This window comes from Monodelphis domestica, chromosome 4 (genome assembly GCF_027887165.1).
Source record: "Monodelphis domestica isolate mMonDom1 chromosome 4, mMonDom1.pri, whole genome shotgun sequence".
Taxonomy (NCBI): Eukaryota; Metazoa; Chordata; class Mammalia; order Didelphimorphia; family Didelphidae; genus Monodelphis; species Monodelphis domestica.
The window spans coordinates 238,896,728-238,922,049 of record NC_077230.1 but is presented as its reverse complement, the minus strand read 5'-3'; the positions used below and the strand labels follow the sequence as shown (position 1 = coordinate 238,922,049).

The 25,322-nt window shown below is 36.1% G+C and overlaps 1 protein-coding gene across 19 annotated transcripts in view; it reads right to left on the bottom strand.

The window, feature by feature from the left end:
• The window catches only part of USP28 (ubiquitin specific peptidase 28), a 61,740-nt gene that overhangs the window by 17,752 nt on the left and 18,666 nt on the right, over nucleotides 1–25,322 (bottom strand). For 7 of the 19 annotated variants that reach the window (XM_016433845.2, XM_016433849.2, XM_016433852.2 and 4 more), the window contains exons 2-14: nucleotides 24,774–24,851; nucleotides 24,049–24,181; nucleotides 13,624–13,729; nucleotides 12,870–13,029; nucleotides 11,602–11,688; nucleotides 10,711–10,848; nucleotides 7,873–7,946; nucleotides 6,922–7,001; nucleotides 6,369–6,517; nucleotides 4,683–4,810; nucleotides 4,076–4,171; nucleotides 2,877–3,020; nucleotides 273–496 (exon numbers count right to left, since the gene is read on the bottom strand). In XM_016433845.2, the coding sequence (XP_016289331.1) occupies nucleotides 273–496; nucleotides 2,877–3,020; nucleotides 4,076–4,171; nucleotides 4,683–4,810; nucleotides 6,369–6,517; nucleotides 6,922–7,001; nucleotides 7,873–7,946; nucleotides 10,711–10,848; nucleotides 11,602–11,688; nucleotides 12,870–13,029; nucleotides 13,624–13,729; nucleotides 24,049–24,181; nucleotides 24,774–24,851 (1,597 nt within the window). Of the gene's footprint in view, nucleotides 1–272; nucleotides 497–2,876; nucleotides 3,021–4,075; nucleotides 4,172–4,682; nucleotides 4,811–6,368; nucleotides 6,518–6,921; nucleotides 7,002–7,872; nucleotides 7,947–10,710; nucleotides 10,849–10,932; nucleotides 11,347–11,601; nucleotides 11,689–12,869; nucleotides 13,030–13,623; nucleotides 13,730–24,048; nucleotides 24,182–24,773; nucleotides 24,852–25,322 lie in introns of those variants that run through there. The other 12 variants (XM_016433846.2, XM_016433851.2, XM_016433853.2 and 9 more) reach the window with 4 other exon arrangements.

The window sequence follows — 25,322 nt, the reverse complement described above, 5'->3', positions numbered from 1 at the left end:
AACCCAGCCCAACTTAAACTGTGGAGAGAATCTGAAATGTAAAGATACTACAGGAAAATCTTTATCTTTAAAAATTCTTATTTAAAATATACTATATCTACAAAGAAACAGAAGAATAAGAGAGGTTAGATAGTCATGGCAACAAAAACTATTGCAGTAAAGACAATGGAATAGATAGGAAGTAGATCTTAGATGCATGACCCCAAATTATCTTCCATCTAATTTTTAAAAAATTAAAAAGCAACTGCTTAACAAGTTGCAAAACAGTCAACCTTGTATATCTTGTTCAATCTCACTCCTCCACCTCTGAAGACAGGTCTTAACAAAGTTCATTTCCTCCTCAGTGATTGTTCGTGGAGCTGGGTGCTCAGGCATTTTCACTGAATGTCGGGAAGATGTAAATGGCTTATTTATCAGATCAGTTTGTAGTAAATTATCTTTTTCCAAAGAAGACAGAGGAACTTCAACTTGGCAAGAATATTCTTCTGCTCTAATACTAAAGAAAAAAAAAGAATCAGACTACCAATAGACTATTCCTTTTCAAGGAATAGTTTTAAATTAAAACTAAGTTTTTCAGGCAGTATCATTGTAGCTTTCTTTCTCTATTAAGAATACTTCATGGAATATACAGAGAACCAGATAGAAAGCTTCTAAGAAAGAGCTTTCTAAAATGGACTCTTCTTTCAGACCAAATCAGAAAGAAGCTTGAAAACTGAAGTTTGCCCAACACAGGAACAGCAGCTGAAATAAAATTTCACTTAAAAGCATGGTAGTTATTTATTCACTACTGTCCAAAAACAATACATATACAAATTTAAGATACTTAAAAAAAAAGCATCTTCTCATTATTGCTGAGGGTTGCCATCAAAATCCAGATAGAGAATAGCACTTCCTTTTGTTTGAACTTTTAAGAAATAGGATCAAGAACGAAGGGAAACATTTCAGCTTTTTCCCCCAGGAGAATATACTAAAAAATAAATTAAGCATCAGCCAACTCTAGCCCACCTGTTTTTGTACAGCTCACAAGCTCAGAATGATTTTTCCTTTGTTGAATTTTTTTTTTTGATTTGTTGAATTTGTTAATTAAAAAAATAATCAAAAAAAATATTACCCAACATGTGAAAATTACATTACATTCAAATTTCAAGATACACAAAGTTTTATTGAATCAAGTCGCGCACATTTGTCTAAGTATTTCTGTGGATGCTTCCATGTAGAGCTGAATAGTTGTGACTTTAATTCCATGGGGTATTCTTATTCCTTTGCTGGGCTGATGGGCTTACTACACAGAGTAATGATAGTTTTTATAACTCCACAGTGTTGACTGGACTGCTATAACCTACTGTAACATTTTTTACATATACAACTATATGTATATATAAAAACCAGTGTGTACCCATTATATCAAAACAAGAAGGGTTTTGGAAAAGGGTTTATTACAATTGTTTGAACTTAAGAGCAGAGTCTCAAATTTTTCTGAATAAGAAAAATCACCATAAACACCATTATCATAACACTGAATGGCTTTGGAAATTAGCTTTTGCTGCAGATCTGATGCTTCATAACTAATTAAAACTAAAATTATAAGGAAAAAAGCTCATACATGATACTTGTACTGCAGCAAATTAAAACTGGCAATACCATCTAACATTATTGGAATCACAAGTAATGTCAAATTGCTTGATATTTCCCAATCTGGCAAAAGTTCAAATAAGAAACACTACCTCCCCTTCCCACATAAATTTGCAGAAGATGTATTTTCCAAGACTGAACTACAGTTCCAGTAGTATTTATCAAACCTTGATGCAAGTGTAAAAGAAATTCTCACATTTGGAAATCCATTGAACTATGCAATTGAGAAACTTCTACCTAAACTTCCGCAATATAATTACATGTTAAAAGGCAAGCATCAAGAGAAAAATCTGACAGAATTCTAAAAATGTTTTTTAAATTGTGAAAATGCTCAATTAAAATGCTATATTCATGGACTGATAACAGTCTATGGCAATACCTTGCTGTGTGAAAAGGCATTTTCAAAAATGGAATATTTACTATTTCATTAGAGATCAGCATTAACAAATAAACATTTGTAATGCTAAGGAATACTAAATATGAACCCCAATTAAGTGGAATATTATTCCATCTGCACCCATGCGAAATTCCATTCTTCCCCATTAAGAAATCTGCATTAAAAAAAAAAAACCATACTCAATTGTTATTACTTTGAATTTTATCAATAAAAATTTTGGGGAAATTAGTTTTCTCTCATTATATAAATGTCTACATAATATCCTTGATTTTGCCTCTTAGCCAATAAGGCCTAAAATTTTTACTATCTAGCCCTAACAGTTTCTTTCAACTTTAAACTAAATATACTTAAGAGGCAGCTTAGGTGGCATAGTGGATAGAATAGTGGGCATGGAGTCAAGAAGTCCCAAGTTCAAATTTAGCCTCAAACATTTTTACTAGCTATGTGACTCTGGGTGAAGTCCCAATATCTCTTTGGATCCTCACAACAATACTTTTGAGAGAGACAGGGTTGACCATTTCCCCCACATTTCATAGATGGAGAAAATAGACTTGGATGATACAAGTGGCATGAGGTTAGCCAGCTGCCTCCCTCCATCTTTTCCAGCTATACTCATATAGCACTCAAAGGCATCACCTTATCTGATCCTACCCCCAAAAGAGTTAAGATGCTAGAAGGTGATACATGGATCAGGGCCATGGTCACATGACTAGCCCATGGGAGGACTAGGACTAGGAACGTGTAGTAGCCTTGGGATCCCAAACCTAAAAGCTCTGGTCACCCATGACTCAGCCTCCAAATTACTCATTGATTTAAAACCCCACCCTACCACAAGAAGCCCAGTCACCTCTTCTTGGTTGTCAGGTCAGAAATAGGGCAGTGGACAGAGGGAGGCGCTTCTGTGGCAGGCTTGGTGCTGGCAAACTCAAGGACATACTGCAACATGTCAGGGAGGGGGAACCGAGCAGGGCCAGAGCCGTACTTCACATACCTAGGAAATAATATAAACACATACTCTGAGGGCCAAGGTTGCTGTGGTAAGACAAATATAAGATCGTTGCTGTGGAGACACAATATAAAGGCACAAACTAAAGCAGAATGAATATCTGAAGGCCTAAGAGAGAAGCCTAGGGAAAACTCTGCGGCATCCAGACCGAAAGCTATTTTGGAGGACAAGATCATGATGATCAACACAATTTTTTTTATATCTGATAGATGAGTTCAGAGATTCAGAGTACTTCAAGTGGGCTCCTACTCTCTAAGTAACTATGTCAGTTCTCTCATATTGCTAGTACAATCACAGTGTGGTTTTTAGCTGTTGGAATGATCTAAATATCTCAAAGGGAAATACTAAGTTGCCAGAAAAGGCAAAGCAATAAAGCTGGTCTAAGGGAACAAAGTAATGAATGGGTAGTGCCAGTGATAACTGAGCCCCACAAAAAGTTAATTTGAAGGATTTTTTCTAATCTTATCAACTCTATTATTTCATCTGTTTTCCAATACCAAGATCTGATTGTACTCAGTAAAGAATTTTCAGGATTTGGCAGTTCTAGGATAAAAATGGTTAGTCCAGCTATCTTGATCTCCTGCCTTGCTTTTAAAAGAAGCATTAAAGCAATAGGAGACCTGAGGCCTAGATCTAGTTTCAGTTCTGCCAATAACATTGGGAAACTTTGGGTCAATCTGAGACTCATTTTCCTCACCTATACAGTGAATGGGATAGGGTTTAGATATTCTGTCTTTCAGCATTGAAATGTTTATTTATTATTTCTTTTCTTGATATTGTATAAAAACAATGGAGTGATTTTTCCTCTGTAAAAATTTAAACCATACTTAGGTTTACTAAGGGAAAACAAAACATTTAACACAGTCAGAAGCTATTTCTCATCTGTGTGTAGCACATTAAATTTGAATAAAAAATCCTAAAAAAATATCTAAACTAAGCCAAATAATGTAACCTAACAGTTCATGAATAATATTTATTCCACTTTTTATCATTTAGAATGTTTATATTATTCAGCTTTAAGTTGCCGATGACTTACTGACCTTTCCAACTTTTGCTGAAGAACTTTAACTTCCTCTTTCAACTTCCGAATGTGTTCTCTCTTAGTTCGAATAAGCTCTTTGCTGCTATACATATACCTATGAAAATCATAATATACAGTTTAAGATAATAATAATCCCATAAATGTGTCTTCCTATCAATACTTTAAAACTCCATACTAGAATTTAATTTCTAAGTAGTATTTTTTTTAAACCCTTACCTTCCGTCTTAGAGACAATACTGTGTACTGGCCCCAAGGCAGAAGAGTGGTAAGGGCTAGGCAATGGGGGTCAAGTGACTTGCCCAGGGTCACACCGCTGGGAAGTGTCTGAGGCCAGATTTGAACCTAGGATAGGACCTCCCATCTCTAGGCCTGGCTCTCAATCCACTGAGCTACCCAGCTGCCCCCTCTAAGTAGTATTTTTTAAGGAAATAAAAAGAACAAATGTAGCATTTTGAGTATACATACTAGCTGATTTCTATATTTACCTGATCCCCCCCCCCAAATGCATTTAGAACCCTTCATTTAAAATATATTTATTTTTGTGGCTGGAATACAACACAAAAGCAGCCTGCAATATAGTAAATGACAAATGACTAGTCTCTCACCTATCCATATAAATAATCTGAGGAAATTCCAGCTTATTGTGAATTTTCTCTGGTTGACCTAAGGATTGATTGAACTCAAATCTGGAGAGTTCAAAGGTCAGTACTGGAGGTAGCTTTGTAAACCATCGCTGTCAGAAAGAGAAATTAGAAGAAAAAGAAAAATGAATTTTAGAAAAGGGCAGCACTCAGGTGCAACAACAATTAAATCACACCTCATAAAACTTTCTTCTTTAAAACTAATGAACTCCTGCTAAACAGACATATGAGAAGGATCTTCTTCCTCTCCCACAAATATCCAAGGAAATGGTCTCTTATAAAGAAGTTCACTCAATGAAGAAGATAGTTAAATATTTCTCAAAATAAGGAAGTTATTAAATCATAAATTATATTTTATACAGATCTATCTTTTGCTTCAATATGACTACGGGATGGATAAACTAAAATGAATTCATACCAAGATCATGGATCAAGTAAGCTAAAGTTAATTTGTAAAGCAGCAAGTATTCAGAAGCTATCAGAAACTCATAGTAGCTGTCTCTCAACAAGATAAAGTGAATGTCATGTTGAAAACAGGCATAATTTAATTACTCTTTCTCACTGTTCAAGTTTCTGGCAATCCAATAGTGCTATCTGATGGTAATGTTGATGGGAAATAATTTATAAAAATCATTAAAAAAATTTGGTGTCTCATGTACATAATACAGATATGACTATTAGAAAAGAGCATGTTCTATTTAATGTACTTATGTAGCAAGTCATAGCTTCATTTGGATAAAGTTGGATAAAGATATCTATTAATAACTGAGCAAGAAGTTACTGTTTTTCCTTCAAATACCTCGTCCTTGAACAACACATTAAATGTGGGCAATATTGGAGTTCTACAATCGTCATAGGACTAAATTTAAGCGGACAGAAAAAATTTTCCAGTCATTTAAGGGTACCTCCATCCTTGAATGAAAGGTATCCAAAAAGCTAAATATCTTAGGAATACTACTTTCAGGTGCTTCTAAGAACATTAAAATTACATTGATGATGTAAGCCACAGAGTGTTTCAGAATAATAGGGCTTTGTCAGGAATTAAACATTTTTCTGAAAAAACTAGAGAGGTCTAAATTCCAAGTGTCCTGGGACTGGCATTCTATTTCTAATCTTACTCTACAAACATTTCCTTATAGTTCTGTTGTGGTTTCCCTATACCGTGTCAAGAAAGTTTCCTTTTCTATCCTACAGTTTGGACTCTTTAATATTATGGCTAAATAAGAATACTATTCAGTACTGGCACTCAAAGCTTGACTGGAGATTTGATATTTACCATATCTTCCTCATTATTGCCCTCTACCTCTCCTTCATTCTCCACTGGGGGGTGGAAAAAGTATAGGCACTAGAATTCAATATATTTTTTAAATGTGACAGGAAAAATATTCTAACTGAAATACTACAAAGTTAAGCATTGTACTTTTTATTCTCCAAAAATATGCATCAGAAATAGTAAATGATAGTAATTTTCTCTGGAAAAAGTATTCAAGCCTCCTGGTTCAAATGCATGACCTGTGTTCAAACTCTGTTAAGTGTCAAGCAAAATGATAGATTTTATTAAGTGATGGGAAAAAGTCCCCTGCCAAAGACTTCAGCCCTATTTAACTGGCACTTTGTTCTTTGCAGAGCAAATAAAAACAGCAAACTAACCTCTTGTCCATATTTCACTGAATGATCAGGAGGAAGCATCTCAATCTCCCCCTCTACCATGGCTCCTTCCAAACATTCATCTAAGTTCCGATAACCATTTACCTGAAGGGGGTACTGGCCAAAAGTCTCATTGTTGCAAAAGGTCTTACCTAGAATAAAATTTGGCATGAGAAAAAAAAAATCAATAACCACAACCCCACCTCTGCCATCTGACTTCTGACCCCCAAAACACTATTTTATTGCATCTTCCTAGAATTAGAACAATTTCCTGAATCAGGAAGTAGAATTCATTTAATGTTTTGTGACAAGCATGCAACTTAGGTAAGCCCTAGAGTGGAGGACATTTCTCTCCTTACAAATCTATCCTTCCCAAGAGAGTGCGGCTTTGTAAAAGGACTAAAATATAAGGGTCTTATGTTAAAGAAATAAAGAGTGAAAGTTATAATAAAAGGAAAGATGTTCTTAACCAGATAATTCCACATAGAACCCACAACAATATTCCAGATCATAAATCAGATCCAAAAGTGACAACCAATCAGAGCACAGAACTTACCTTCATGAACCCCTTCAGTCAGGAAAGTGCCATAGAAAAGCTGCACCATTGGGTTTTCAGATTTGTTCCTGGGACTGCTACTTTCAAAAAAGTAGAGAAATGTGCATTGTATAAGTTAGTAACATCAAGCCCTCTCATTAATTAAAAAAGGAAGTATTCCATTTCTACAAATCCCCAAAGAGTCACATGTTCTAAAATAAATGTCACTTTTGTGAAGTCTTGCAAACAAATACATCATTTGACCCAATGGTCTTCTACTCTAATGATACAAAGGAAAAAATAAAAATAAAAACCAGAATCCTTCCTACTTGCCTAGCTTAAATTGTTACTGGCTTAAGGTGAGTGGCTATTTATAAGGATGCTTCTATAATACACAGATAGATAGTATGACCTAGAGAGTCAAAGCATTTTAGAAATCAATTTCCTAGTACCTGTATAAGACAAAGGGCCATCTGCGACTTGTCATGAATTTCACTTCTGTCCAAACTGAAATGACTAGCATTGCCACTCCCTTTACCCATCCTCATCCAAGAGGAGAAACCTCAAAATGATCACATATTAAGACAAAGTACTGCCACTCTTCCCAGAAATTAATGTCTCCAACTACAATTAATGTTACTATGTTCATTTCACAGATTAATGTGGCCATCAAACAGAAATATACAACACATGTTGTTACTGTTCTCAAGTCCTAGCCAGGGACCATCAAGTAAAAAAATAAGAGACTGGAATAAATCTATCATCTGAGAAAAGAGGAGAGGCAAAACTCTAATTGTGACTCTTAATAAATCTATAGGTGGTAAAATCTATAAGAACTGGTGAAAATTACTTACTTCTGTACAGCCAGGATAAGTTTAAGAAATCCTAATTCATGAAATTTCAAAATTCTCTAGGGGGAAACCAGAGGTAAAAGAAAGAAAGAGATGGGAAAGTCAAGTTTTTAATACTCACTTAACATTAACGGCAAGCTGGAAAGCATCCTCCAGCCAATCTAGGAGCTTGTGGGTGAATTCACTCACATCTTGCTGTAAGAGGCAAAAATGGCATGGACATTAGATATATATTTTCAAGTGTAATAAATTTTTTTCCTTTTCCCCACACCAAGGAGTAAGAAAATCCTTATTAAGCACACTAGACCACAAATGCTTCTTCAGGAAAATTAATTATAAATAGGTTCTATTTCAATGATCAGTTAAACATTTATTAAATGCTTACTATGTGCCAAGCATTCTGCTAAGTGCTGGGCATACAAAGAAAAGCAAAGACATTAAAGCTGGGGGTGGGGGTGAGGGGGTAAGTATGGGGGGAATGACTAGGCAACCTAAGACTCTGATGACAGAGTAAACTCAAGTGTCTCTTATGGGTGGCAACTGTAGCCAAAGGAGCTGTATCCCTCAAAAAAAGGAGAAGTTTATAAGAGTAACAAAGACCAAGAGACTCAAAACTTAATTTGGTTATAGAGAAACTAAAGGTAGCACTTGAGGAAAGCTAATAAGGATCAAGAAGTATATGTCTGAAGATGCTAACTTTCTAGGAGCAATGAAGTCACAGGATGAGAAAATGAGAACTCTCTATGGTTATTCCGAGGGAGCAAAGCTAGAATCTTGGGGGTTTAAAAGAAAATAGGTAGGGCAGAAAGCAAGGAATGGCTTTGAAAGCACAATCAGGAGGAACAGTTTGACTAGATTTACCAAACTGATCAAACACCTACTTTGTACAAAGCACTATGCTAGATGCTGAGGATATGAAGAGGGAAGGAAAGGAAGGAAAAGAAGGGAGGGAGTGAGGAAGGGAGGAAGGAGGAAGAGAGGAGGGAATCCCTATTCACAAGGAGCTTGTATTCTGTTCTGGAGAGGGTGGATGCAACATATATCTAGAGAGGGGTAAGTAACTAGAAGATTATTTGAGAAACAAAAGACCCCAAACTGGGGCTTCTAGAAAGCAACACCTAAGCTAAGTCTTGAAAAAAGTGAAAGATTCTAAAAAGTAGGCTGAAGAGAGAGGGCATAGCCTTCATAAAGGCAAAGTTGAGAGAAAAAAAGCTGAATTCAGGAAAGACTGAGTTGAGGAGAATCTGGCACAGTGGAAAGACTAGTAACTCATAAAGCATCTGGACTCAACTCTTGCCTCTGACCCTTAGTGCTTGAATTTTACTGAATGTCTCAGTTCATTTCCTAGGTCTCAGTTTCCTTCTCTTTAGAATGAGGGAGTCAGGTCTCTGGTGTCCTTTCTAGCTGCAGCTCTAAGAACAGATGCTTCTTCAAGGCCAGCCAGACTGTGAAAAGCAGAAGAGCTGAGAGTCTTATCTTGGAGGCCAAGGGGAACTACTGAAGATTCCTGAACAGGAGTGACAGAGCAAAGAGAAAAAGAACACAATCCTTTTAAAGATATGCCAGAAAAGCTGCTCAACTGGGTTTCAAAAGCTGTCAGCAGAGCAGTTTTGGCCAGTACTGAGTGAGACCCAGACAGAAAGGAGCTTATTCTCACAGTGAACAAGAGAAATTAAGCCACTCTGGGCCTTAGACAAGAATGCTGGAATAAAGAGTGCTTAAAAGAATGAAAATGGAAATGAGCATAAAAAGCCTCCACTCTCTTGGTAGCTATCATCTACCTGACTGGTCTAATCTATGTTGGCAAATTCCCTCATACTATGTTAGTGCCAGCTGAGTAATGAAAATGGCTGAGGGTCAGATAAAGTAAATGATGCAGAGTATCTGGCACACAACAGGTACCTAGTAAGCATTCTTATTGAATTGAAATGAAGTAAAAGGTTCATAGACCCAGGGGAAAATTCTTATTTCCCTTCCTAGGAGGTGGCAACAACAAAACTTTCTGAAGAAACTCAATAGTTGGAGCTCTCCTGAGCATCTCCAACATGTTTCATCCTCAATACTGCAAACTGGCCAAACTGGTCTTCTCTGTTCTTCATCCACAACACTCAGTCTTTCATTTCCCTGCTTTTAAACTGGCTGATCTCAAGTGTAAAACATGCTCCCTCTTTACCTGTCTCACAGAATCCCTTTCTTCCAGATGAAGCTCATGCACAATTTTTTGCATGAAACCTTTCCTGGTCCTCCTTTCAAAAGCTAGTAGCCACTTTTCCATATAACTGTGTATTTAATTATTTCATGTGTTATGTGTGTGTGTGTGTGTGTGTGTGTATATATATATATATGTATGTGTATACACACGCGTGTGTGGAACTTTATATTTATTCTTTTTTTTTTTAAACCATTACCTTCCATCTTAGAATTAGAATCAATTCTGTGTAGTGATTCCAAGGTAAAGCAGAGGCAGTGGGAGTTAAGTGACTTGCCCAGGGTTACACAGCTGGGAAGTGTCTGAGGCCAGATTTGAACCTAGAACCTCCCAGCTCTAGGCCTGGCTCTCAATCTACTGAGCCACCCAGCTACCCCAACTTTATATTTATTCTTAACATAAGCTCATTAAGCCTAGGAATTGTTTCATTTGTCTTTGTATAACCAATGCTTAGAACAGTGAGGAGAACATAATAAATACTTGTTGACTGACTGATATGGCATTTGCATTTTTCTTTCTTCCCATTTTTCCTACCCTTCCTCCTCTCTTCTACTTTCCAAAAATCTTTTTCTTCTTCTTCCTCAATTGCCTATGCTTTAAGGCATAATCCACATAAGCACCTACATTAGACATCCATTTTTCAATGCTAAATCAGTTACTGACCCTTGGAATAATAAAGCAAAGTTCATGCAGCACCAATAAAGAATAAAGAAAGAACTTTGGGGGCAAAAAAAATTATTTCTTTTGTACCTGTTGTTCATCTGCTGATCGGAATGCTCCCTTTAAGAGATCCAGGGCAGCTGAAGGGTCTACAAATTTACGATTTGATCCCATCATTAAAGCAAACAGATACTGCAGCTCCTGCATAAATACAATATTTCTTTTTTCCTGTGAAAAAAAACAACATATAAGATAATGATCATTTAATGTAGAGAATTAAGAGTATTTCAAAAGAAAAGTGTCAATGACTACCCTCTAATTTGTATTCAACACAATTCAGGAAAAAGCCAAGCCCTAAACTAGAAAACAGAAACTATCAAGGCCTGTGTGATTACTGCTAAACTTAGTAAAGTCTAAGTAGGAATGACAATCTTGGCTAAGGACCAACCATATGATCATCCTCTGCAGCTGCCGTCCCTCTTGCTGTCAGGAAAATACACAACCAGGAAAAATCTAGAGAGGCATTAGATCCCTGGCTGAAGGCTCAGTCCTCTGATAAGAATAGATAACTCTCTCTGTTCCAAGAATGTCCAGGCCTCTGGAGATTTTGGTTGAACAGTTACTGAAGTCCCACTGAGGGGATGTACCAAAATAGAACAAATATTTCTAAATCGTCTATTCACTGAGTCCCAGAGGCTAAGACATGGAAACTAGTGGCAACAAGGTTACTCTCTCAACCAACATTCTTTGATTCTTCCCTTAATGTCCTATTATTTTACACATAAATTTAAAATTCTACATAATTTTAAAAAATTTGTTTTATGTCACAAGAGAAGAAAACTTGCCGGTCAGAGGGGAAAGCAACTGTTAGGACAAATCAAAGAGGATCAGAAACAAAACATTGAAAGAAGCCAAAAACTTAAATCCCTCCAAGCTGACAGGAACTGTCATAATTATGAAAATCACTCAGTACCAACTTACTGTGTGGCTTCGGCAATTTTCAAGTATATTTTGTGGAAGACTATAGCCAAGAACAAGTCTTCGAAATTCAGATAGTTGAAAGAGAGACTAGAGGGAAAAAAAGTATGGCTTGTAACTTTCACCTCAAAATACATAAAAAATAACATCCCTTACATATGTATGCATTGACATCCAGCATTCTCTATTCATTAGCATTTCAATAAGAATCCATTAAAATGAGTATCCTGTCAATGTATTAAATTTGGTAATGTTCATTAAGAATTTTCTAAGGAATGATCAGAATGCCCCTTTAAAAGGTCAGGACTATTGGCTCTCTTAAGGGGATCTTAAAGACCACAGTGCCATGCCAGGCTCTGAGGATATAATAACAAATACAGTACTTGCCCTCAAGGAGCTTATATACTAGTTGGGGAAAGGGGAAAAGGGAAAGGGGAAAGGAACCATGCACTCAAATGGTTCATTCTTCCCCACAAAAGCTCACAATTCCCCACAAAAGCTCACAATCTAAAGAAGGTAGGCAGAAATTTATTCTAAATTTGAAATAAATGAAGCATCTTTTTCTATGCAGATACACTTAGAATAATATTCAACAATAAACACAAAAGGCCATAAATGTTATTTATCCTAACTTCCACTTCAAAGGGCTTGAAGTTAAGTTTATCTGGTCAGCATCCTAAATCCGCCTTTGCTCTCAAGTGACACTATGGAAAACAAGATCCAAAAGAAAACCAAGATCTCACATGGTAAATAAATCATCAGTCATTAAGTTGATATATTAAAATTTCAAATTGATAACTTACTCTTTTGTAATCTAATCTATAAAGTGCCATGTTGGAAGTGATTATTTACAGTTGGAAAAAGGTCTCAAGGCCATCTAATTCACCCCCATTTTACAGAAAGAAAACCAAGGACCAGAAAAAGATTAAATCATTTGCCCATGGTCATATAGGTATGGTTAGAAGCTACATTTAAAAATTTTAGTTGAATTACTATCTAAATCCAGGTTAAGAAATGAAGAATTCTGAAATTATTTCTGAATCTGGATCTACAATTACAAAATATCCTCAAATACATTATCTTCATCTGACTTAGTCCTTAGGCTATCTAGGCCCCAAATCTCTGAAGAAACCAATTTCAACAAAATTCAGCGACACATTTTTAAGAGACTTGTTTATAATTTTAGATCCTTGTTCAAATGTTAAGCATATATTCTTTACATTTCAGTTTGGTAATACAGATTATGTGCAGAAGATTCTCTAAAAAACCACCTGTATGACAGCACTAAACCAACAGGTATTGCCAACATTTTTAAGTCCAACTGGCCAACCATCCACTCTCCTCCAATCATTGGGGTTCGGATTTTCTCCCCAGACTTCACAACGTTTCCTCTTTGAGCGTTTATTTTCAATAGCAGTTGCTTCATGAGTCCTGTTTTGATCCAAAATATGTGAATACAAAATGAAGAGTTAAACTTGGCAAAATAGTAGTTAACATTTATATAGTGTTTTATAGTTCATAAAAATGCTTAAAAACCTCATTTCATTTGTATACCACATGGTAAATTTTGTAACAAGATGGAAGTTCAAAAGAACTACATAACCTCTGGCTATCTATAAAATAAATTCATACCTTTAGTTTAAAAAAAAAATCAAGGAATAGGTTTTACATATTTTATTCTTTTTTTACATATTTACATATTAGTTAAAAAAGGGGAGGTGATTCACTGTTTCATAGAAATTGAGAATACTGATTCTAATAATCACAGTCTTGACCTTAAACACAAAATTTATTTGATGATTATACGATAAAAGAATTTGGAGTTATCAAAAGGATCACTATCACAAAAGTGGTTCCTTGGACCATATTCCTTGGTGGAGCTCAAATTTTTATTATAATAATATCTGGAAAGTGGTAATATTTACATTTTGATGTTTATAATGGGCTTTTTAATACCTTGTTTCACTGTTGCCTTTGATAACTGATACTAGTTGGGGATTTTAAAATGTAAATTAATCAAATGACCTGTTATGATCCCTTCCATCAGTTTGAATTTTTGGTGACTCTAGTAGACTCAAAGCAATGGCTGCCTGTAGATCATCTTTATTATCATGTGTTGGATCAATTACTTCTGTAAAAACAAACAAAAAAGTAAATTGGTTTTTTTAGTTGCATAAAATATATGTTCATTTGAACTAGAGGAAGAAAAAGTAAAGACAGTCATTCCCACATTCCAAATATACAGAATCCCCAATACACAACAGATTAGAGTGATACTGACATTATCACACCAGGTAGACCAGAAAGGCAAATGAGTAATTTATATTTGGGAAATAACTCTTAAACAGTCCCCAGAACAATCTATAGGAATAAAGTTGAATAATCATTCCCTTTCATAATAGTATTGTCTTTCCAAAGAATAAAAAATATTTCTTGTATCTGCAAGTTAAATTTCCTTAATTTGAACACCATCTAAAAAAGCTCTGTGGACTTATAGGTACATTAAGAGTACAATGCTCTAAGTTTCCTAACCTCTACATAACACTAATCATTTCTGGCTGCTAAAAAAAATAACTACCTGAACATTCAATTCACAAAAACTATACTCCTCCCCCGCCAAATAAAATAAAAAGGAAACCATGCACATAAATGGTTGATTGAATTCCATCACCAGTCTAAGTGATGTAAGAGCTTCAGGATTTGAAAACTCTTAACTACTTTCTCATAAGTGCTAAAACAACTGATCTTGAATGTAGTCCAGAGACTCAAGATTCTTTTAGGGAGTCCATGAAGTCAAAACTATTTTCACAATAATTCTAAGATGTTTTCATATCTAATATATTAAATATTGCTAGACACAACATACCTCTCAGTTTTTAAGAGTATAAGTGGGCCCTGAGACAAAAAAAAAGTTTGAGAACTATTTAGCTAGAATGATTAGATTTCTTAAAAATACTAGCATGACTAATTAATATGTAAGGTCAGTAAAGGCTTGGTAAGTACTATTTCATTTTACAGTAATGTTGAAAAATAAGGATTTTATGGAGATTGGGCCCAGATGATTATTTGAATTTCCAGAACTACTAAGATGTGTTAGGAACGAGGTTACTAACTGGAAGACTCAGCATTGTTTATAATAGATCTAGGTAAAACAAATAGTAGCAACAGAAAATGCAGAGAGCTGTCCTACTAAAAAACAAATGCTCTTAACAAGTGTCAAAATAAAATGTTACACATTATTTTAAAAAACCTACCTTACATAGTGTTCATAACCTGTGTTCCCATTTCAAACCAAACCTTTCTTATTTGTTATTTCTCTCACTTGAATGCACTCAGAATCAAATAATCCCAGTTGTAAGGGGCCTCAAAAGCCATCTAGTCCAACTTGTACCTATGATATATACTCAACCATTCAGCTTTTTTCTGAAGACCTTTAGTGAGGGAAAGGAATCTACAACTTCCCTTTCCTAGTAAATCCATTCTATTTTTGTATAATCATTGCCGGAAAACTTTTCCTTTGTAACAGGCCTAAATTTGCCTCTCTATAGTTTCTATTTATTACCTCTAGGTTCCGTCCTCTGAGGACAGAATATGTCTAATACATTTTCCACAAGATTAGTCCTTAAAGATAGTTATATCCACCCTGTCTTTTTTTCCCCTCCAGGCAAAACATTCTCAATTCTTTCAAAGGAACATTCATATTACATGAAGTCAAAGCCCTATATTATTTCACAGTCATCCTTCTCCAGAACTCCAGTTTATAAATAGCCTTCTCAAAATGTGGCCTAAAATTCTATAGGAAATGTCAGCTGAAGAGAGATGAGAAGTACTCAAGAATAAAATCCTGAAGTCACAAAAAGAAACTCAGTTTATTAGAAAGTGAGGGGGATACTAAAACAAAAATAAAATGGTAACGAAACATAATATGACATAAAGAAGAAATATCACTGGCTCTAGAGTAAGAGGATTTATGTTCAAATCTCACTTTTGATGCTTATTACCTGTATAACCTTGAACAAATCTGTACCTGTAGGGAATTGGACTACATGGCCTCTAATGATCTTATAATCCTCAGTTGTTTAAAGAAATTGACATGGACACATAAACTCACCAATCAACTTGAATTTTTAAAAGGCATGCAGAGAAGACAAAATTAAGGGCAAGTTGTGAACTCCATGAAAATGTGGCGTGGTCCTGTAAGAACAGTGTTAAGAAGACTAAAGCTCAGAATGAACTAAGGCTGAAGATGAAAGTTCATGTTAATGAAATGAATGTACTGAAATAGCAATAACATAAATTTAAAAAAAAAAAAGACCCTGAATATCTAGCATTCTGAAGATCAAAGATACAGGGAGACCTAACCCCTTGAAGCGGAGGTCAAAACAGTAACCCAGCTGACCCACATAGCTGCTTTAGTAAACTTTCCAACTTGTTTCTTTGGGCTGTTTATGCTTAAGGCAAAAGAGCAGTAAAGGCTAGGGTTACACAGTTAGGAAGTTTCTTAGGCCAGATTCAAACCCAGGACCTCCCTTCTAGCCCTGGCTCTGAATCCACTGAGACACCTAGCTGTTCCCTGTAAATGTAATTTTAAAAAAATTAAATTATTAATTTTTATACCACAGATTACATGCTTAGGTGAGTTATCTACCAGTGATTTATATTACTCCTTAATTTATACATTTTTTTAAAGGCTTAGAACCAAAACACAGTAGAGTCTAAGATGGAAGGTAAGGGTTTAAATTTTTAGTTATAAATGAATGATACTTAAGGGAAAAGTCTTCAATTTAAGAAGTTAGCAATCATAGGATCATAGACCTAGCCTTGGAATAGACCAAAAGACTTCTAGTGCAAACCTTTTATTTTACAGATCCAAAAACTATTGAATCACAAATTAGAGTTTCATAGTCCCTAATCATTCTTAACATAACTATTTTCTACATCAATAGCCACTTTAAAGCTAAAAAAGCACCACCTCAGTTTACTACTTTCCATCTTGATCTTAACTCACATGGAGCAGTTTACAAGCTCTTCTTTAACATAAAACTTTAATGATTACAGCAGAGAACAAAAGAATGTTACTTGTGAGTACGGGCTTATGGATAGCTTAGGATATGTGAAATTTTTTCCTACAGACCAACATCAAAAAAAGAACCCAAAACTTGTCTTTCTTTTCCCTCCCCAACTGTACTCTTACCCCACAAATGGCTTAAACAACAAAGAGTACAGGATGAAGATTTATTTGCTGATATCTGCTTAAAATGCTAACTGAACAGCTTATCCATGCTAGAATATCAGAGGCAATTGAGGTGAGGAGGAATGAGCAGAAGAAATGAAGTGTCAAATACTTTCTAAACTTCAGATTGCACCCCACCCCCCCCCGCCCCATTCTTATTTCCCATCTTAATATCAGTTCTAAAACAGAATAGTAAGGGCTAGGTACTGGGTTAAGTGACTTGCCCAAAATCACACAGCTAAGAAGTATCTAAGGCCATATCTGAACATAAGACTTCTTGTCTCTAGGTCTGGCTCTCAACTTAACTTAGCCCCACAGATAGTGTTTTTAAGTATTAGCCTTCTGCTGCATCCCACCCCAACTTGGCTAACTTCTTACTTTTTTCTTGTGCCAAAAAACATCTTCATTAAGCAAACATACCTTTAGTAAACTTAGCACATTTTACATATATATGTATTAATTCTTCAAATAGAAATAATGCTGTATTTCATAAACAGCAAATTCATTTAAAAGCATTGCAAAATTCATAGAAGCCTTTTGCCATTCTTTTTTCAATCAATAGATACTAAAGAGTACAATTATTATCATGTGTATGTCAAAGGGAATTCTAAATTTTAGGGAGAGAAAAGGATAAGCAGTTTTGTTTTTTTTTTTTGCTTAAAGAACAACTAATTTAGGTCAACTCCCTCAGAGAGATCAAAATACCAACTCCAAATCCAAGTTGACTTCTCATTCTACCTCCTTATAATCACACAATGCTTTAGTTTTCTCATCTGAAAAATGGGAGTTAATAATAGCTACATTACATATACCTCACAATATATGTATATTATACACACTATACATATATGTATTTACATGTACATATGAAGTATTATATAAATGCCAATTATCAATACTCTTCCTCTTGGCATTTGCTACTTTCTTCACTCTTGCCCAGTGGTTTTTCAAAACTTTTGCCCTTCTTTATTTTTTTTTAAACCCTTACCTTCTGTCTTGGAGCCAATACTGTGTATTGGCTCCAAGGCAGAAGAGTGGTAAGGGCTAGGCAACGGGGGTGAAGTGACTTGCCCAGGGTCACACAGCTGGGAAGTGTCTGAGGTCAGATTTGAACCTAGGACCTCCCATCTCTAGGCCTGGCTCTCAATCTACTGAGCTACCCAGCTGCCCCCTTTTGCCCTTCTTTAAAGCAATCTACACAAATAATTTTCCTGGCACATAATTTATCCAAATAAAATTAAGAATTTGTTGCAGTACTTTTAACAAAAAATGTATTAAAATAATCACTATACCATTCTGTCATGGGATCATAGACTTAAAGAGTCCCTCAGATTATCCAGTCTAAACCTTTCATTTTATAGTTAAGAAAGTGAGATCCAGAGGAATTCTATGTGAACCGGAACAACCTACAGGAATTGATGCAGAGTGAAAGGAGCAGAACCAGAACATTGTACACAGAGACTGATACACTGTGGTACAATCGACTGTAATGGACTTCTCTACTAGTAGCAAGGCAATGATCCAGAACAATTCAGAGGGACTTATGAGAAAGAACGTTATCTACATTCAGAGGAAGAACTGTGGGAGTAGAAACACAAAAGAAAAACAACTGCTTGATCACATGGGTAGATGGGGATATGATTAGGGATATAGACTCTAAAGCAATGGTTCTCAACCTCTCAATTTGTAGCAATGAGAATACATAATGCATATATCAGGTATTTACATTCCAAATCATAACTGTAGCAAAATTACAGTTTTGAAGTAGCCATCAAAATAATTTTTTGGTTTGGGGTCACTGCAACATGAGGAACTGTATTGCAGGGTCACGGCATTAGAAAGGTTGAGAACCACTGCTCTAAGGATCACTGTAGTGCAAATATAAATGGTATGGAAATGGGTCTTAATCAATGACACATGTAAAATCCAGAGGAATTACACATTGGCTATGGAGGGGGATCGAGGGAGGGCTAGGAAAGAACATGAATCTTGTAACCATGGAAAAATATTCTAAATTAACTAATTTAATAACATTTTTTTAAAAAGTGAGATCCAGAGAGGTAAATCGTTTGCCCAAGATAGTATGAAGATGACCTGGGATTTTAATCCAACTTCTCTGACTTCAAATCCAACACTTTCTATTGAATTATACTGCATCCCAAAAGCAAAGGAAAAAAAAACACAATGAAGGTAAGCAGTCCCCCAAAGTTAGACCTCTGCATTGCATCCAGATATGCCAAGGCTCTAGCAAGGAGGGTTTTTTTTTTTTTCTGGGGGAGAAGCCAAGATGGTGAAGAAGAGCAGAGAAGCTCTGAATTGTCACGAGAATCTTCTTCAACCAATATTAAAATAACACCACAAAACAAATACAGGAGTGAAAGAACCAACAAGGAGAAAGAGAAACAACTTTCAAGAAAAGAAAGACCTAAAAGGTGGGTAGAGAATATCTAGGACACAGGGTGAGAGGGAGCACAGTCAGCAAGAGGAGTGAAGAGCAAGCCAAGAGCAAGCCACACATCCCCACCCCACATCTACTGTGTCAGGTTTGGAACCTAAGGCCAAGCCAATATTCAGACTCTGAGACCCTGCCTGGGCAAAATAGAGATTCAAATAACCCACATCCCTTGAAATTCCAAATCAGTGGTGGGGTCCAGAGTTCCAGCCCAGGACAGTCTGTGCTGAAGTGGGCTGATCTGTTTGGGCCCAGAGTAAGGCCTGGGGTCCTAATCTGAGCCAGCAGTGAGGATGTGGATCCCAATTTGGGGTAATTGGTAGTCCCAAAGGGGGATTCAGATCTTTTTGCTAAAAGCAAAAAGGAATGGAACTCCATTCCTTTTTGCTTTTAGCAAAAGGAGTGGAACCCCAGAACAGGGCAATCACCAGGAAATTATCAAAGAAAACTGCCCAGATATTCTCTAACAAGAAAATAAAATAGAAATTGAAAGCACCCACAGATCACCTCCAGAAAGAAATCCTCAAATGACAACTTCCAGGAATATAATAGCTAAATTCAAGAGCCCCCCAAGCTAAGAAGAAAATACTACAAACAACCAGAAAGAAATAATTTAAATACCATGGAGCTTCAATCAGGACACACAGGACCTAGCAGCTTCTATATTAAAGGATCGGAAGGCATGGAATGATATCAGGAAGGCAAAAGATCTAGGCTTACAACTCAGAGTCACCTATCCAGCAAAACTGAGTATATTCTTTCAGGTGAAAATATGAACATTCAATTAGACAGAAGATTTCCAAGCATTCATAAGCCAACCCTAAACAAAAAATGTGAAGTCCAAACACAAGACCCAAGAGAAGCCTAAAAAAGTAAATAAGAAAGAGATCATTTAAAGGACTCACTAAGGTCAAAATATTTCTAGGGAGAAGCAAGGCAGCTCAGTGGACTGAGAGCCAGGAGGTCCAAAGTTCAAATCTGACCTCAGATACTTCCTAGCTGTGTGACCCTGGGCAAGTCACTTAATCCCCATTGCCCCCTTACCAGTCCTCTGCCTTAGAACCAATATATATACACATATATTATAAGCAACTCTAGGGCACAGACCAGTCTTCCCATATCTTATATACATATGTAAGTGTACTAATCTTAGCAAGTAGTCAATATATGTTTATGATTATGAAAAATCATTACTAATGCAATGACTTTATCCCAGAAGTTTTTGTTCATAAAGGCAAATCTTGACTGATATAGCATATAGAAAATTTAATGGAGTCATTCATCTGGAACTCTGACTATAAGACTCCTCCTAAAGAGGTTCTTCCTTCCTAATCATTTCACTAATGGCTTGAAGATTTCAAATGAAATTTTTTTTGTTCTTGCAACAGAAAGCATTGATTCTAGTTCAGTGACAAAACAAACAAAAACTGTTGGGAGCTGTCAAACCCACACTGTCTGACATGGTCACAGGTGGGGGGCTGGAAGCTGCAAAGCGGACTTCAGAAGAGATGAGACACCCACTTAGTCCCCTCTTTGTGTGACTTCTCTCACTAACATCCCTTACTAATGGAATTGCTATGATTATTGTTTTCTCTCTAGCTTTAGGAAAAATGAGAGCAAAATACACGTCATCCCCCCAGAATACCACCAAAAGATCATATTTACAAAACCAAACCTAAAAGACTATCATGGGTTAACTTCTGCTTATGCATATAACTTCTAACAAAGCTATGCTCAGAAACCATGCACAGAATAAATTCTCTTAAGTCAGTACGTCAATCATCCTAGGGAGAGGCTTGTACATCATGTCTTAGTACACCATGTCTCAATGACTTGATTTACCAACCAAAAGCCATCTTGGAAACTCCCCATGAAACACTTAAAAAAGATTAACTTAATATTAAGATTGAGTTGTGTTTCTATTACCCCTTTGATCCTGAACTTGGCTGCAATGTTGATTGTCTCTAGAACTTCTGATTGATTATCTATTTTTATTAAAAGTTATAAATTTTTAAAAAGTTATAAATTATTTTCTTTGATTATCCACAAACTCAAGCACCTCACAGGTTAATGAAAAAACTGACCTCTAGCTACTCCACCTGTGACGAAATCATTTATCTTTTGCAAAAGCTTTGTGTATGCTGTCAGAATCAATAGTAACAATATAAGTATATAGAATGATCACAGAATGTTAATCAAACGATTTATTAAAAGTTAATGTATCAGTTATCCAATTATATGCTTTGAACATGTATGTTGAATAATAATGTAGCTGTGTGCCAAGAAAATATGTATTCATTAGGGTATAAAAATAAAAGCAAACCTTGCGTCTGGTTAAAGCAGTTCCATACAAAGCTTGGCCCCAGGCTGATATACATAGCTGTCTTCCACCCCTCATTTACACCTTAGTTGTAGCACTTAACTGAGGACCCTTGAAGCCGTGAGCAAGGCTGGCCCTGAACTCACAGCAAAAAACTCTCTTTCAAGTATAAGATCTAGCTTTCAAAATGACTATTCAACACCTTGATAAACATATGTCCATGTAGCACTTCATACTCTATTTGTACAAAGCACAAATTTATCTTTTATAAAACAAATTCATCATCTTGAATAGAATGAAGCATTTCTTAAATATTTGATATGCACCTGAGTGCTGGAGATACAGAAAAATCAAATGGCCTCTGCTCTCCAGGAAGTCCACCTCTAGATGACCCACAAAAGGCTTCAGTTGCACATTACATGTGAAAGCCTCATGGTCTTCAAGAGGCAGCCACCAATGCCTCTTCCTCAATATCATTTCCATTGATCAAATTCTATCAGTTTTCCATGCTGAATTATTTGATAGAACCAAGAAAGGATTCTGATGGCAAGACTTTCTTTTCTGGGTCTCAGTGGTGGTGACTGCAGTGCTGGCAACAGTGGCCAGGTTGCCTCTCTGCAGGGTTACTTCTCAGGACTTCCTCATGTCTGCCAATAATGCCACAATTTATCCAGCCACCTCACCTTCAACTTTTCCCTCTCCCTCACCCTCATATCTTCTCCCTTACTAGATCTTGCTAATTCTATCTGTGAGGACTTGGTTCTGTGCCTTTCTATTCCCACTGCTACCACCTCAGTGATATATAAGGCCTCATTTATACCCACCTGGATTGGAATGGTCTGAATGTTATCCTTTCCTTTAGCCTCAACCCTCTACCACCTTCCCAAGCAATTCTCCCTTTACATCAGTGCCAGATCAATCTACCTTATTAATAAGAATTGGATCATATTGTTATTCTGTTAGAAACCTTTTAATGGTTCCTTACTGCCTGCTAAACAAAGTTCCCTTTTCTCCTGAATCTTCATCTTGACTCCAAGGCTATCTATAACTTGACACCCCACTATATTTCTAATCTTACCTCATATTACTCTTTTCCATGGGCCACACTTGAGCCAAACAGGCCTATTCACTGTCCCTGGTGCAGTGAAAATAATGCTGGATTTGGAGTCAGAAGATCTGAATTCAAATCCTAGCTGTCACTTACTACCTGCATGATGATGAGCAAGTCACTTAGCCTCGCTAAGCCTCAGTTTCTTCATCTGTAAAATGAAGGAGATGGATTAGATGGCCTTTAATGTTCCCTTCCAGCTCTAGATCTATCTTCCTAAACACAATATCTTCCAGTTTCTCTATTGTCACTCATGTTGATCCCTAGGCCTTTTATACTCTCCTTATTACTTCTATCTTTTGAATTCCCACCCATCTTTTAATACCCAAATCCAAAGTTAAGTTTTTCCTAGGAAGTCTTCTCTATTCCTTTCAGTTGGAAATGGCTTTTCCTTCCTTTGACCTTACAGAGAACTTCTTACCTTCTATATGTTTTCGTTATATTCTCTTCTGTAGTATTATTTTAATAGTTATTATATAGTATTGCATAGGTGTATATGTCATGTATCTCCCCAGCTAATCTTTGTAAAATCTAATTGCCACTTTAAGCTCTGAGGGCAGGAACTATGTTTTAGCTACCTTTGTATATCTCTACCAAAATCTAGTTGAGTTATTTGTACATAAATATTTGGTGAATAAATAAATGAATTAAATGAGTAGAAATTAGATTGGGTGGAAGGAAACTCCAGGCAGTGGGTAAATGGCATGAGCAAAGTACAGAGGCAGAAATGATCATGATATAGCTGGGACCCAGACTGGCTAGAATAAAGCTTCATGAAGAGGAAGTAGCAGAATGAAAGAATGATAAAGTATATATTAAAGACATGGAACAGCCAGATAGCAGTAGGTCTAGACTGCCAGGTTATCTAATACCTGATGGTATTTAATGGAAACAAAATAGCAATTTACTCATTCCAATTATTTAACACATAGTCAAGTTCAAAATGTTTATGATACCTGAACTACTTTTCAATTAAGCTCTTATTTAGAGTTATTTGGGCTCTATAAAGATTATGCCTCTTTTGGGATAATACTTGCCATCTATTAAGGGTTCCTCAGAAGTTCAATTAGCTTTGCAACAATTAGACAACAGTACTCTGTTCCATTAGGAGAAGAGCATTATGCTAATACTTATATTGACTTAATAGAAATACTAATGGTTGAATAACTTCTAATAACTACCTAAAGTTGGTTTTACCTAAGACCATCAAAATAAAATAGCTTTTGCAAACTATTATTGATTGCCTACTTAGAACAATCATGCTTCACACAAAGGATTCACCCATAAATTTCTTAATTTCTGTTAGCATAGACAAGAACATAATCAGATCTACTTACTTGTTGGTACTACTTTGTTGGCAGCACTTCCTTCTCCTTCTGATGGTTCTGCAGCAATGGTGTCTTGGCTCGGTTCTTTAACCCTTTCATCAGTAAGAAGGCTTACTGCTTGGGTTATATCACCATTACTTGCCTAAAGAAAACAATGGGAATCTCTGTAATAAAGCATCATAGTCAAGGACAAACTAGTCAAAGCACTTTCTGGCTAGCAAGTTCTTATTATCCAGAATCAGTACTTTCTTTAGGTTCAACAGAAGGAAAAAAGACTTAATACATATAGACATAGTTGCTTTTAACAGATTAAATGGCCAGCTAAATTATCCAGATGTTCTAATTTCAATATAGAATAACTACAGGAGTGGTTGGAGACTTTCTGAAATGGGGCAGGAAGTAGAAATGCAGATATATAAGAGGAATGATGTTGGGCAAGTGCTAGTTACTTTGGAGAAGGCAGCATAGGTTGAGGAGTCACACACTAATTGCCCAAAGGTATGTGGGGATGGGGGGGGGGGGGGGGAACAAGGGAAGGAATGGTGTCTTCAATGATTCCCCAACAGAGAATATTTTCAGATATTTTGTGTGAAAGTGCTTATCAACAGGCAGAATAAGACCTTCCTTCCCTAAACATTTTCCCCAAGGCTTAATTTCTACCTAGCTCTACTACAAAATTAAAATATGGGTAATTACTTCTCTGAATGTCTTTGCTAAAGACTCTTCAAACTAACCTTCAAAGCTTCATGAAGAAAGGAAGGGTCCTGGATTCCAGTGATTTCTCTCAGTTGATTTAAAAGCATTTGGCAGCTCTACATTTGGGGAGGGAAAAAAAGCAATATCAGAATGGGGGCAAACCTGAATAAACTTCAAGAACTGAAACAGTATAATTTGAATAAACAAAATTGTGAACTCACTTTTCCTAAGAGAAACAGAAAGCACAAAGTACTTACTGTCTAATCAGACCTACTACAATTTACTCATGAGTCAAGATTTAGGTCACTAAATGAAAAGAAACATATGCAAGTGATATGGCAGAAAATACATTTAATGATCATCCTAGTGCAAACATCAACAACATGGAAATAGGTTTTGATCAAGGACACATGTAAAACCCAGTAGAATTGTGCTTTGGCTACAGGAAGGGATGGGGAAAGGTGAGGGAGGGAAAGAATATGATTCTTGTAACCAAGGAAAAATGTTCTAAATTGACTAATTAAATAAAATTTTCAAAATAAAAAAGAAAATACATTTAAGTCATATTCAAAGTTATAAAAGTATTA